General features: G+C 45.7%; 1 protein-coding gene across 9 annotated transcripts in view; it reads right to left on the reverse strand.

Moving 5' to 3' along the window:
* Positions 1-12,721, reverse strand: part of KTN1 (kinectin 1) — a 102,845-nt gene that overhangs the window by 10,715 nt on the left and 79,409 nt on the right. For 7 of the 9 annotated variants that reach the window (XM_033169505.1, XM_033169418.1, XM_033169585.1 and 4 more), the window contains 9 exons: positions 12,383-12,473; positions 12,223-12,291; positions 11,644-11,681; positions 11,039-11,129; positions 7,665-7,751; positions 2,844-2,933; positions 1,769-1,849; positions 674-763; positions 486-578 (listed from right to left, as the gene is read on the reverse strand). In XM_033169505.1, coding sequence (XP_033025396.1) covers positions 486-578; positions 674-763; positions 1,769-1,849; positions 2,844-2,933; positions 7,665-7,751; positions 11,039-11,129; positions 11,644-11,681; positions 12,223-12,291; positions 12,383-12,473 — 730 coding nt within the window. The remainder of the gene's footprint in view (positions 1-485; positions 579-673; positions 764-1,768; positions 1,850-2,843; positions 2,934-7,664; positions 7,752-11,038; positions 11,130-11,643; positions 11,682-12,222; positions 12,292-12,382; positions 12,474-12,721) is intronic. The other 2 variants (XM_033169746.1, XM_033169661.1) reach the window with 1 other exon arrangement.

Genomic DNA, 12,721 nt, shown 5'->3' on the forward strand with positions numbered 1-12,721 from the left:
ATCAGCTATCCATAATCATTATGGAAACGGGTATTCCTAATTGTCGGCATATGCCTTTTGGCATAGAAACATTTTGGGGAGGCTTTTAAAAGTTGAAACAGAAGGTGCCTGCTCAATCTCTATTAGCAGAGCATTCCACAGGACTGGGCTGATGACACTACAGTCCCTTATTTCGTGACGATGACAAATGAGCCATTGCTACCTATCTCATCCTCTTCATATTGGGGGTTTTAAACTGCATTTCCACTTTTGTCCCTCACCTTAAGGTTATACTGAAAAGCAAGCGTCACATTTTATACACGGATAAAATTACATGAAGTGGAGCAGCCAGTGGAGCCATCTTCTAATCCTAAGTCGGGTTTTAGATAAGTGTTTTCCCCAAAATCTGCCCCTTGATGCTAGAAATGGAGCACCCCCAGAAGTTAGAGGGGCAGAGAGGAGAAACTCAAGAGTGAAGCTCTGGGAGCAGGATCTCCCCATGATACCTGTTGAAGTTCCTTCTGCGATTCTTCGATTTTTATTTTCCATTTGCTCTCCTCCTCTTCCACACTCCTCTGTAGTCTTTGCAAGATTCCCTCCTAGCAACACACAGAATTTCAGTTACCAAACACCCAAAGGAAAATTGTGGAGTGTGTTTGTGTTTGTGTGTAAATTTCACAGGACACACTCCTACCGTCTCTGCAAGGACTACTTTATACTTCTCGCACTCCTGCTGCAACATGACATGCATCTCCTCTGCCTCCTTCAACTTCTGCTCCATGGCCTGTGAAGGCAAAAAAATAAATCTCATATAGGTATCTTGCAGGTTGGCAAGAAAGAGCAACCAGTTTGCTCTTATTGGCCTGGGGTGGGGAGAGATTGATGGCTTGGATCCTAAGCCAAGTCAACCTAACAAAATTCATGGGTGGAACATTTCCCCTCCCCACCTCCCCTCTTCAGCCACCTACAATCTCCCTCCAATTTCCAGGCTTATTCCAGCAAAGGCAATAACAGGTCTGGGCACTTGTTCCTGTATTAGCCATATGCTTTCTGCTATGTAGAAGAGCTTCTCTTGCTCCCTTCAGGTCAGCAGCCAGGATTGAAGGTGCAGGAGTCTGAGGAGGTCTCCAGATTCAGCAGCTGGTGGTTGTGCAAAAACCTCATCATACAATCAGAGTTTGGAAGGGACCCAGAGGATCATCTAGTCCAACCTGAATATGCAGCTGTCCCATATGGGGAATCGAACCTGCAACCTTGGAGTTAATCAGCACCGCGCTCTAACCAACTGAGCTACTATTAAACAGCAACAGTATCACACTCCAAATTAGGTTTTAATTTTGAGGAGACCTTCAAGAGGGAAGCAGTTTCTCTATTTGTAACTAAATGGTCACTTTTGTAGAGATGCATCTTCCAGAATTCCTGAAGCATAGCCAGAGCTGAAGCTTTTGTTAAATCAGCCAGGGAGTTTCCCATTACAGTAGAACCTCGGAAGTCGAACAGAACCCCTTCCGGAAGTCCGTTCGACTTCCCAAACATTCAGAAACCAAGGCACGGTTTCCGACTGGCTGCAGGAATCTCCTGCAGCCAATCAAAACCTGTGGGAGCCGTGTCGGATGTTCAGGTTCCAAAGAACGTTCACAAACCGCAACACTCACTTCTGGGTTTGTAGCGTTCGGGATCCAAGGTATGACTGTATATGGCAAATTTAAGATTAATTTTGGCTCACCTGAGCAGAGCTTCCTTTAAGGCTTTTTAAAACACACACACCACATATGCCGCTTGTACCAACCTTAATTTCCTCTGGTCGAGATGTATCTTTTGTATGTTCTCTTACTGCCTTTTCAAACCCACGCATCCAGTCACTGTGGCTCTGTGCAAGAGAGGATAATCTTTTTGGTATCCCGAGAATGACAAAAACTAGCTAGCTAGAGCTGCCCTTCCACCTGGGTGTAAAATTTACCTCTGTAAGCTAGGCTGGTTTCTACTCACACTCCTCTCCCTATCCTCCATCCACACACAGTATCCGGAAGAGGCAGATAACACTGATAACTGGGAAACACTGGCCTGCGAGAGCTCCAATTATGGGCTTTGAAGAACCTCGAACTCATGACAAAAGGGATAAACGTGCTAAGAGGAAGGCACGCTTGGAAAGCCCACACCGTGATCAACTTTTGCCCGGAAACCTATGTCCCCACTGTGGAAGGACGTGTGGATCTAGAATTGGCCTCCACAGCCACTTACAGACTCACTGTTAAGACTGTGTCCATGGAAGACAATCTTACTTGGCTACTTGGCTACGAGGGATCGCCAAAGAAGACTGTTCGGATGCATCTCATGTTCAGTCCCTGCCTGACTTTCTGGGAGAGCAGTACACAGAAAGCTTCCTTATACCGAGTCAGACCACTAGGTCCACCTAGCTCAGTATTGCCCACACTGATTAGCAGTGGCTCTCCAAGACCAGCTCCACCTGGAGATGCCAAGGATTGAACCCAGACCTTCTGAAGGCCAAGCAGATGCTCTACCACTGAACTACAGCCCAAGTTACACCATCGACCAACGGTCCGATTCAGCTCTTACGCTTGCATGGTAGAGATATTAGGAAACGTCACCAATTTGCTTGGAATCTTATGCATAAAACAGGGATACAAAACTAAGCAGCCTTTAAATGCGCAATGCCGCTAGACCATAAAAGCGAGTAGTGCAGAACAGATCGATTAGCAGGAGGCCCTGGAGTTGCACACCAGCAGCTCTGAGCCAGGAAGCCCAGACACTCCACTCTTCAGCAGCATCTACAAAGCAAACAGCTTTGCTTCCACTGTAGCCAGCAGGCAGCTGGAGAGGCACAGAACTGTGGCACATCTTACCAAGGTGGAAGGAAGAGACACTATGGGGAACAGCTTCTGCAGTGTGCTTCTCGTCTCCGCTTCAACAGCCTCCACATACTGCTGCCTCTCCTGGATTGACAGAGTGAAAGGAGGAAGGGCCAAGTCAATGCAAAATTTCCACCAGATGGCAAGATAAAATTTCCTTCCTTGGCCTAAACGTTCCTTCCCTAATTGAGCGCTACTGTTTCCGAGGGGCCAGAAACAGTTTCACCCATCGACCCTTGCATTAACACCACAGAAACGCTTCAGGGCTTGGCCTTCGTGTCGTTTTGTACTTTCAACAAGTTCTCAAAAGAAGCCTCCGCAGAGTCTGTTCATTTCTTTCCCTCGCTTAAGGGGTTTAGGGAGGCAGAATGCGTGCACAGCGGGGTGAGGGGCACGTGGGGTTGGCAGCTATGTCAAACCACACTCTGGGAGGCCCAGATCACAGGCTCCTGCTCTTCACTTTTGAAGAAGCATTCCTCAAAGAGGCGCCAGGAAGAAGTATTATTACAAAGCCCAACACATTTTGATGAAATCTTTTAAAAAGGGGCGATGACTGTCAAGTTATTCTGTGGTATACCCCGCCCCCACACACAATAACTGGGTTTTCCCCTAGAAATTTTCTGAGGGTCACCACCTTCCCCTTCCCCCTGATATTGCTCATCCTTTCTTGCCCTTGACTTTTAAATACACGGTACTCTTCCCCCATCTCCAGTGAATACACACTCAAAATAATAACAGTCTGAAGTTCTGGCATTGATCCTTGATCTCCATTTGAATGAGACCATGAAAGTAATATGGACTGCAAAATTCTGAAAGGCCCAAGTAATTATGGGATCAGATGCAAAGCAATCTTATTTACCTGACCATTAAGCCATCACAAGAAAACAATGTTCTGTACTGAAGTGAGTATCAAAGTGAGATTTCTTGTGGGCGTGCGTTTCCCATATTCCCCATTTTATCCCCTTTCTGTCAACAGGGGATGGAAACTCGGTTCAACACTGTACAGCAACTAAAACTGCCGTCTGGAAAGCTCACTTTTGTAAGTGGAGAGTTTCAACTCCCATCTACGTGTCAAATGGAAGGAGTTAGGGCTAGTTCACACATGCATGCACTCCCCTTGATTTACTATCACTTGAATCTCAGCTGAGCGTGTGAATCATCTCCACTAAAAGAGTGCTTCCTTTGAGGTGACCGCAGGTAAGAACTATGAAAAGGTACTGATCTCTGGTTGGGAGATGGTACCTTCAGGTGTTCCAAGTCATCAAATGATGGATATGCATGTATGTACTGCCCATTATGCCCTTTGGCTCTTGCATCCTGGGAGGGGATGCAAGGCAGCCATTCTACACCTCTACAACTAAGCATTTTCACAGTGCACTAAGCACACACCTAGGGGCTTCGGGGCAGGTAGCAAGTTCACTCAAGCATCTCTTGTTACAACGGACCCTTCACCATTTGCCATATATGAAGCCCATCTCAGGACATGCTCTTGAGACTTATTTAGTCCAGGGTTCTCAAAGCCTACAGCAGATCCCAGGGCACCCATCTGGCTGGGTTTACTTTCTGCATGTCTGGGAGCACAATATAGCGCAATACCCAATCACAAGTGTAGTGCACCATCGCCTGGAGGTGATCTCAGTTCCCCTTTGCTGATCTAGCTGCTCACAATGAAACTCACCCCCCCCCCAAGAATCAGACCAGGAATTTTTTTGGGGCAAATCAGAGATGTCTCTCCCAATGATGGGACTTTAGGAAAGGCACAGCCTCTTAAATATGGGAGTTTTGAGCCAGGTGTTGGGAACCTGTTGCGCTCCAGATGTTGCTGGACTCTAGCTCCTCTTAACGCTTGACCTTTCGCCATGCCAGCTGGGCAGGGGAGCTCAGAGCCTGGCAATGTCTGGGAGGACCACAGGTTTCCGAGTCCTGATTTAAGGACTTTCGAAAGGTTTGCCCCATTCAAAAATGGTACGGAACATTCCTTAAGAGGCTGTCTCCACCTGCAACATGGCTTTTCTTTCCCCAGAATGCAGAGCAAAACAGAAACCAATTGATAGAGCTGGGCAGCGTTTTCCCCTCACCGTAATCGGTCCAGCAAACGTGAATGCTCACGGCCTCCAATGATCAAGGCAACAAGGCAATCCTGTATGCATCCCTTCCCCATGACTGCAGACTCCGATATGCCCCAAGAGACAGGGCAGAAACCCCCTTTGCTTTACTGCCCTCCTAGTGTCAGCAGTAAGAATTTAACCCGTTGTGGAGGTACAAGTCTGTGGATAAACTTAAGGGGGGGGGGAACCCCCGGCAAAAAATCCCCAGTCTTTGAGGCCTGGGTAGAGGAGTCTAAATATATAGGTTCTATAAAGCAATGAACTTCATTTCCTCCATGATTTGCCAGAGGTTGGAACCATCTCCACTGCAATTTTCTTTTATTTAAATTTGTTTGTTTGGGGGAGGGGGAGTTGGGGCTCTTCGCAAAAGTTGCTGAGTCAAAGCCTGAAGGAACTCCAATGGAGCGGGCAGCTCGTTCAAGTCCCTTGTCCTCGTTCAAACTCCTGGCCCTGTAGAGCATTGCAGCAAACACCAATGAAAAACCCTTTCTTGAAACACTTCCAGGAAGGAGATTCTACAGCCCCATGCCCCAAAGCAGCTTATTCTTCAGCTAAATGGCTTTCATCTCCTATCCAAATTCTGTGTAATTTCAGTAAGTGGATGATACGATTATATTAAGTTTTTTTCAGTTAGTTTTTTTTATAAAAAATTATAAGATATGATTTTTAAAATAAGCTTAAATAGTAGCGCTTCTGTCAGGGAAGTGAATTGTCAGTTTGGCTGGGGGGAAAGATTCCATGTGCATAAAGAGCTGCACATGTAAGGGGCAGGAAGACAGGGGCAGGAGACAGTGGCTATTCTTAATTTATGTAGTTTAAACTACATTGTTTCTCTTAAGCATTTTAAAATATTTCACATTTCTCAGATTTATTATTTAAAAAATCAGGTATTTGTAAGTTACTGAAGCCCGTGGAGATTTGACAGGGTAGATTTTAGGTTTTAAACTGCCCCCCTCCAGTCAATATGCACCTTAAATTGGGACTGAGTGAAGTTTTAACCATAGTGCGAATTAAGATGCAGAAACCTGAATCTGACAAGATTTTTAAATTGGGAGTCCTAAATCACAAAACAGCACTTAAATGAAGAAAATATGCAAGTTGAAACAGAACAATAATACCAGCAGACATTATAATCTGTTCATATATCACCATATAATGGGTTGTATCCATCACTCTAGTTCTGCTGGCGCAAAGGAACTTCCTCTCCCTTTCTAGTCCAGCCCAGACCACTGTGCACCCTTCAAAATTACCTCTGGAGGGTTGAGGACCCTCTAGAGTGGATTTTGGGGACATACAGGGAAAAGAGAGGAAACAGAAGTCCCGCAGTGGCAGTAGAACCCCACTGGATACAACCCAAAACTGGCACATCATTAGCTGTCTGTGTGTCAATATTTACTCCTTCTTTGTTATACATAACAAAGCCATCTTTAGCCATCTCACCCCTTGCCTTTCCCTGCAAGACTAATTGCAGCCGTTTAGAGTCGTCAACAGGTTTTCCACACTTATCAGCCTATCACCCATTCCCACCACCCTTCTGAGTAATACCCCTCCCCACCCCCCCACTATATTTAAGGATCTGGTGACTTCTGTTTCAGTGTATCTGAAGAAGTGTGCATGCACACGAAAGCTCATACCAGGAACAAACTCAGTTGGTCTCTAAGGTGCTACTAGAAAGAATTTTCGATTTTGTTTTGACTATGGCAGACCAACACGGCTACCCACCTGTAACTACTCCTTCTAGGCCACTGATAAGCCTTTTCCCCAGTTTGTGTATTTTGTTCATTTATATTAAACACTTAACTTTTTAAATTTAGAATTTTCCCTTAACTTGCCAGATCCGGGTTGCCACATCTAAATTCACACCACAGTCAAAAGTTCACACCATAGTCCACATTTGAGGCTATTTTGCGATTTAGAATTTCGTTCCACCTATCTATACGTTTCATTTATGCTGTTTCCTTTCGTCTGCAAAAATTAAAGTGGGCCAATGACACTTCACTAAGCGATGCTGTGGCAGCAGCAGGTATCCCAATTTCGTTGCAATCCCAGCCTGGATTGAACACTTCCAAATCTTAGCCATTTGAAGGACTGTGTGCATGAAAAGCAAAAGCAGCCCTTGCTGGCCCATAAGGAAACATTCCAAAATGCACAACTGGGCAATACCCTTTGCTGAGACCAATGAAGTGAGAGGGTGCAGCTTGTGCTTAACTCTTCTGTCAAAATAAATGGGGAAAGTTGTTGTCGTTTCCCCCCCCCCAGCTTGAATCATGGCCTGCGTGTTTAATTTCAACATTCTTTTAAGGGCACTGAGTGTGACAGTCCTTACATGATGGACAGGTTTCGTTGGGTACAAAAGTGAGAGGATGTCTGGGTGGCCAACAAGACGCTGGCAGGTGTGCAGAGAGAGGGAGAACACAGCCCTATAGCTCTAGCAACTGTTCCAAGCAAAACCAGAGTAGACAGCATGCTCACAAATCAAAAGGGAAGGGGGACATAAAATAAAGAGAAGGTTTAAGATGACATGCACAAACAGAGGTGGAAAGTGCAGTATGAGAGAGAAAGAAAGAAAGAAAGAAAGAGAGAGCATTCAGAACAGAGTGTATTTAAAATTGCAGTAAAAGCTAAATGCTTCCATTTGATTCTAAAAGGCAGCTGCCGAATCACTTCTAGTTTCAATGCAGTTGTTTCTAGCAGTTAGTATTACAACCTTAGCAGTCTTGTTCACTTTGTCTTGCAGCAATTTTTCAGTTGAGGCCAATGCTTCCATTGCTTTCCAGTTTTTCTCTCGAAGGTCCTAATCGTTTTTAGAAAGATATGGTTTCAGTTCAGCCAATAATCAAACGGTGTCTTGCTTTCACTTCAGAGAGCGAGAGAGCGCTTGCATTTAAGCGCAGGTTACTGCAAAATGATTTGGGTGGTCAATTAAGATGAGGCACACTAGCAAAAAAACAAAAACAAAAACAAAAAAAAAAACCCAACCAAGTGTGATGTTAAAAAGGGAAAGAGAATTTGTCTTGGGGTGGATTTTTTCAAAAGCAAAAAAACAAAAAGTTACTTCTTCCGCAATATCCTGCCATTCTATTTCCTGGCTCTGTCTGCAGCATCACTACTAGGGACCCCCCTCCCCCTTTTGACTGCATTTGTGAGGAAGGAGGAGGAAGAGGAGTATTCAAAAGTGAGGAATACACACGCACGCACCCTGGGACCAACCAAGCTTTAATTCACCTGCGTAACCCAGAAATCAACAGCAATTCAAGTGTCACCTGCAGCAGTCAGGGCTGTCAGCCTAGGGAGGGTGCATAGCTCAGAAACAGAAGGGATCTTTTGCATACAGAAGGGACTCAGCTACACAGGTCAATTATTATGTTATAAACGCGTTATACAAATGTGACACCAGAGGGCGGTGTAGAGCTGAAATCCGAAGTCATTGGTAAATTGCATTGGGAGCTAATTTTTCCAATAAGGTTTTTATAGTGGGTTTTTTTTAATCTGTGTAGATCCAGCCATGGTCTCAGGTTGAATCCCTAGTAGCTTCAATTACAAAAGGACCCACTTGACTGAGAATCTGGAGAGCTCAGCCACTTAAGGTAAACAGCGCTGGGCTGGGAAGACCAATGATCTGACTCAATATGAAGGTAGCGTCAGACGTTCACCCTCCTACCAAATTGCAGATGGGCTTTCAAGAGAAGGTGAAAGTCCTGCTCCAATTCGTGCTGCATTGGCTGGACCACGAGGCAGACTAGAGGACTAACTTTTTTGTCAGCGTCAAAAATGTTGCATTTTAAAGAGAGCAAACAAAGCAGCATCTTAATGAAGTAAGTCAAATCGTATCATCTCTATGCTTTTCTCAGTCATTCTACTAGAAGGGCTTTACTCCCCCCCCCATGTTGACTCCCGAAATTAGCAACTGTTGGGGGGGGGATCCCATTTTCTCTGGCATCTGTTGCATTTCACCCACCTGCCCCTGAACCCAGGGCAATGGCATTTCCTGCTACTCTACAGCAGCTTCTTATAAGAACATGAGAGCAATTCTGCTCGACCAGGCCACAGCCAAATTGGGTCCAGAATCCTGCTCCCAGAGTGTCCAGCCAGGACCTGGGTCCAACAGGATTCTCCCTATGTGAACCCCAGCATATTGCCTCTGAGAGTGGAGGCAGATCTCCACTAGCAACTGTGGTGGAATGAAGGATCTAGTACACCAGGCCTATGCAACTTCGGCTCCACCAAGCTGACTTCAGCATATGATGGCCCACCAAGGGCTTTATAAACCTCTTTGTTTTTTGCTGCCTGCCTAGGACGGCATGATTTTTTTTTGGGGGGGGGGTCCTATTGGCACAATGCAGGCTTCAATGAGGGCCTGCTTTAGCCATGCCTCAACCCAACTGCACTACCCACAACTAGGAATGTGTGCATGTGGTTTATGTGTGTTTAAATTAGCTTGAAGATGGACACATTTAATATTTTTTAAAGTTATTTTTATATTATTTATATTGTGGGGTTTGTTGTGCTTAAAGGAAGCTTAGGGACATGAAAAGTATTTCAGGGGTGTGATACTTCAGCTTATTTATTCTCTCTCTTTTTTGGCAACTGTGCTATTTCACTAGTTTACAATTCTATAAATGCCCATTGCAGAGTTGGAAGGGTCACCTAGTCCAACCCCCCGCAATGTAGAAATGTAGCACTGTAACATGTTCAAAGGGCTTCAACACACAGGCTGGGAGGGCCTGAAGACACCCAGGCTCACAAGCTCAGCTCTTCAGGGAAATCTCAACTCTCAATGATATGAAATAACACAGAAAAATTGAGAACATGGTTGTAGGAGGAAAAGTGCCGTCTGCAAACGTAACTGTTCAATTCATTTCAGGGTTTCCAAATGCTCCTGGGATAGAGGAAGCAACAGATGGAGCAAACTTCTGGAGACACATGCAGAATAAGCAGCACAAGCCAACCCTGCTCTAAACAAATAATGAGTGGACTATAGGGCTGAAGTGGCCTTTAGTTGCCCAGAGAATATTCATCTGTTTGTTTTGAGGGCTGTGTTCTGCTTCTCGTTTTCTAGCTAAGCTGGTGTCTGCTAGAAAACTTCCTAAGAAGTTCTTGCTACTGGGTATAACGTCCATCCCGAATTTAGAGTGGGGGATATTTTTTTTGCACAGGCATTGAAGGCTTGATAGGGTAACACAGCTCCCTGAGAACAGTTTTGGTCCCATGCATCAGTTCTGCTCGCACCCATTCCCAACAAGGGTGCAAAGTGTCTGCAAATGCTAATCAAGGACACCCTTCTGTTCCAGTGTGTTGCTGGACCCCATGAATTTCAGGGAGGAGACCCAGAAAGTCTGTTTCTATTTCAATTAGTTATTTGTACTCCCACCTGCCAAGGAAAAAAAAGGTGGCTGAAAGGGAAGTTCAAAAGGACACAGACAGGCACCACACAAAACCCACCTTAGAAAAGAGTATTTGATTGCCCGGAACATGAATGAAAACGCAAGGATGGAGAGCCTGTTCTGCCCCCCCCCCCAAATGATGATAGACTCTAGCTCCCATCAGCTCCAGTCATTGCTGGGATGATGGAAGCAGCAGACCAACACCATGTGGAGAGGCACAGGTTCCCCTGCCAAAATTTAAGAAGGAAGCCAAGCCAAGCCACAGGATCTCTGGAACAGGTGAAATGAAGGCACACAACAAGGTGACAAGAGCTGGCTTTCTTGGACTGAGCAAGCACTCCCCAAGCTTCTGTAGCTCAGATCTGCCCACGTTTGGATATGGCCTCCCAAAGTCTTTCCCCCTCCTCGTATTCATCAGACTCACACACCTAGGCATGCAAAGCTCACTTCCGGCCTTCTGAGGTTTTGCCCGCAAAGCAGAGCTCAACTTGCCCCCAACGGTGGGATCCAGTAGGCTGCGTGCAGCAGTCTCTTACCACGCAGAGCAGGATCCGTCTCTGGCTACTGGGAAAGCCAGGCTGCTCTGGCTGTTACAGGAAGGAGAGAGGAGAGCGCTTCCTGCTCCGTAGCCACATGACGGGCAAGAAAGCAGTCAAGAAAGCAGTCAAGCTCCCCCAGTGAATTCCAGGCTACTTACGTTGTTCTTTTGCCTCTGCTGCTCCACCGCATGTTTCAAGGAGCCCAGCTCCTTCTGGAGGCTGGCGATCTCCCCCTCTTTCCCCGTGATGCTGAATCCATACGAAACAGAAAGCGTCAGAAACACGCATTTCACTGAACCTTCAGAATCCCCCCTCCACGCAGAACATGGCTCCGTGACTCTGGAGGACTCCCCACCCCACTTGTCCCCTTCCATGGAAAATATGCCCAGAGAAATGTCAAGGTTTTCCCTTGGGCAGTGAAGGCTAGAAGCTTGCACAGTTTATAAATGTGACAGCCTAGGACTCAACTGCACATTACACTTGACAGTGTTTAATGGCAGCCTGGCAGCATATTTAGGAAGAGAAAAGGGCACTTCTGATGGGAGAGAACACAGGAGCGGGGAGGCAATTTAAGTGGGGAAGACCAGCTAGGGAAGAGAACTAGGAACACAGTATTATCCATTCCATCCAAAAGAAACATATTTGCCTTCACCCATGAAAAGGGAATATTACAGTTTAATTGGGGGTAAAAGTATTATTACAGATTGATTTACATTGCTGCTTACTTGCTAAAACTGGCTTCTAATTGACTACCAATACTTACAGCTGTAGAAGCTGTTCATTCCTGATGGCCAGAGATTCCTGAAAGAGATTAGGACACCTTATTTAAACAGAAGCAGGTAGGTGCCTGGCTTTTATCAGTATTAATTATGCAGCAGTATGTTGCTTTCGGCAGCAGCATCCAAAGGCTGGTTTGCCACACTGCAACCTGGTTTGCACAATCAACTCGTGGTCAACAGGCAAGGGATATGCACAAGCTGCAGAGCGGGCGCTTGAGCCCCTTTGTCAATACGTCTCTCTTCCAACCAGCTTCTCAAGGCTCAAAACACAGAGGCTGCAGTGACAGGTCAAAGGTGGGGCCTGCAGAAGGACCAATGCAAAGGGAGAGACAGCCGAAGCCTCTCCCTCCCTGAGAATCCACCAAGAAATCACGCAGTAAAATGTGTCCTCCCTCCCTCAACAGAACACAGGAAGCAGTTACTGCGGGTGATTTAGATCTTACTTCCCCGTAAATTTTGCCTCCTGAATGTTTTCAACCAAAATTATTTAAAATGCTGGCATGTATAAATACAACACAGCAGCCCCTCTATGTGCACCCCAAATCAGAAATTGGGAGAAATACCTGTTCGCCATTTTCCTGCTTTATTTCATGAATCTGTGCTCTTAGTAACCGATTCTCCTCCTGTGCGACCTGCAAGTGAGGACGATGTGTTAGACATGGCTGCCCATTCATCTCTCTTGTCCCTCTCCTCCTCCTCCTCCTAAGGCCCCTATGCTGTCACCTGCAACTCTTTCCTTTGGTGAGAAACTTCTTTCCCCCTCTCATCTAGTAAGATCTCCATCTTTTGCATTTCTTCTTGCTTCGTTTTCAGTCTGCGGACACAATTTAAAAGTTATTCACATACCTTTCTCGCATACGATCAGGTCTGCAGTTTATTTACTCATTTATTGAGGTTGCTTTTGTTATGTGCATCCTAATTCTCTTTACCCAAATAAGCCAAAAGTGGTTCACAGAGCAGGTAACATGCTGGTTTTATGTAAGTTAAGGAAGGATCACAGTATTTACAGAACCTCCCAGATTTCTCTGCATAAGTGCTCAGATGATAATTCTTGCCAGTCTG

This window comes from Lacerta agilis, chromosome 1 (genome assembly GCF_009819535.1).
Source record: "Lacerta agilis isolate rLacAgi1 chromosome 1, rLacAgi1.pri, whole genome shotgun sequence".
In the NCBI taxonomy this organism is placed as follows: Eukaryota; Metazoa; Chordata; class Lepidosauria; order Squamata; family Lacertidae; genus Lacerta; species Lacerta agilis.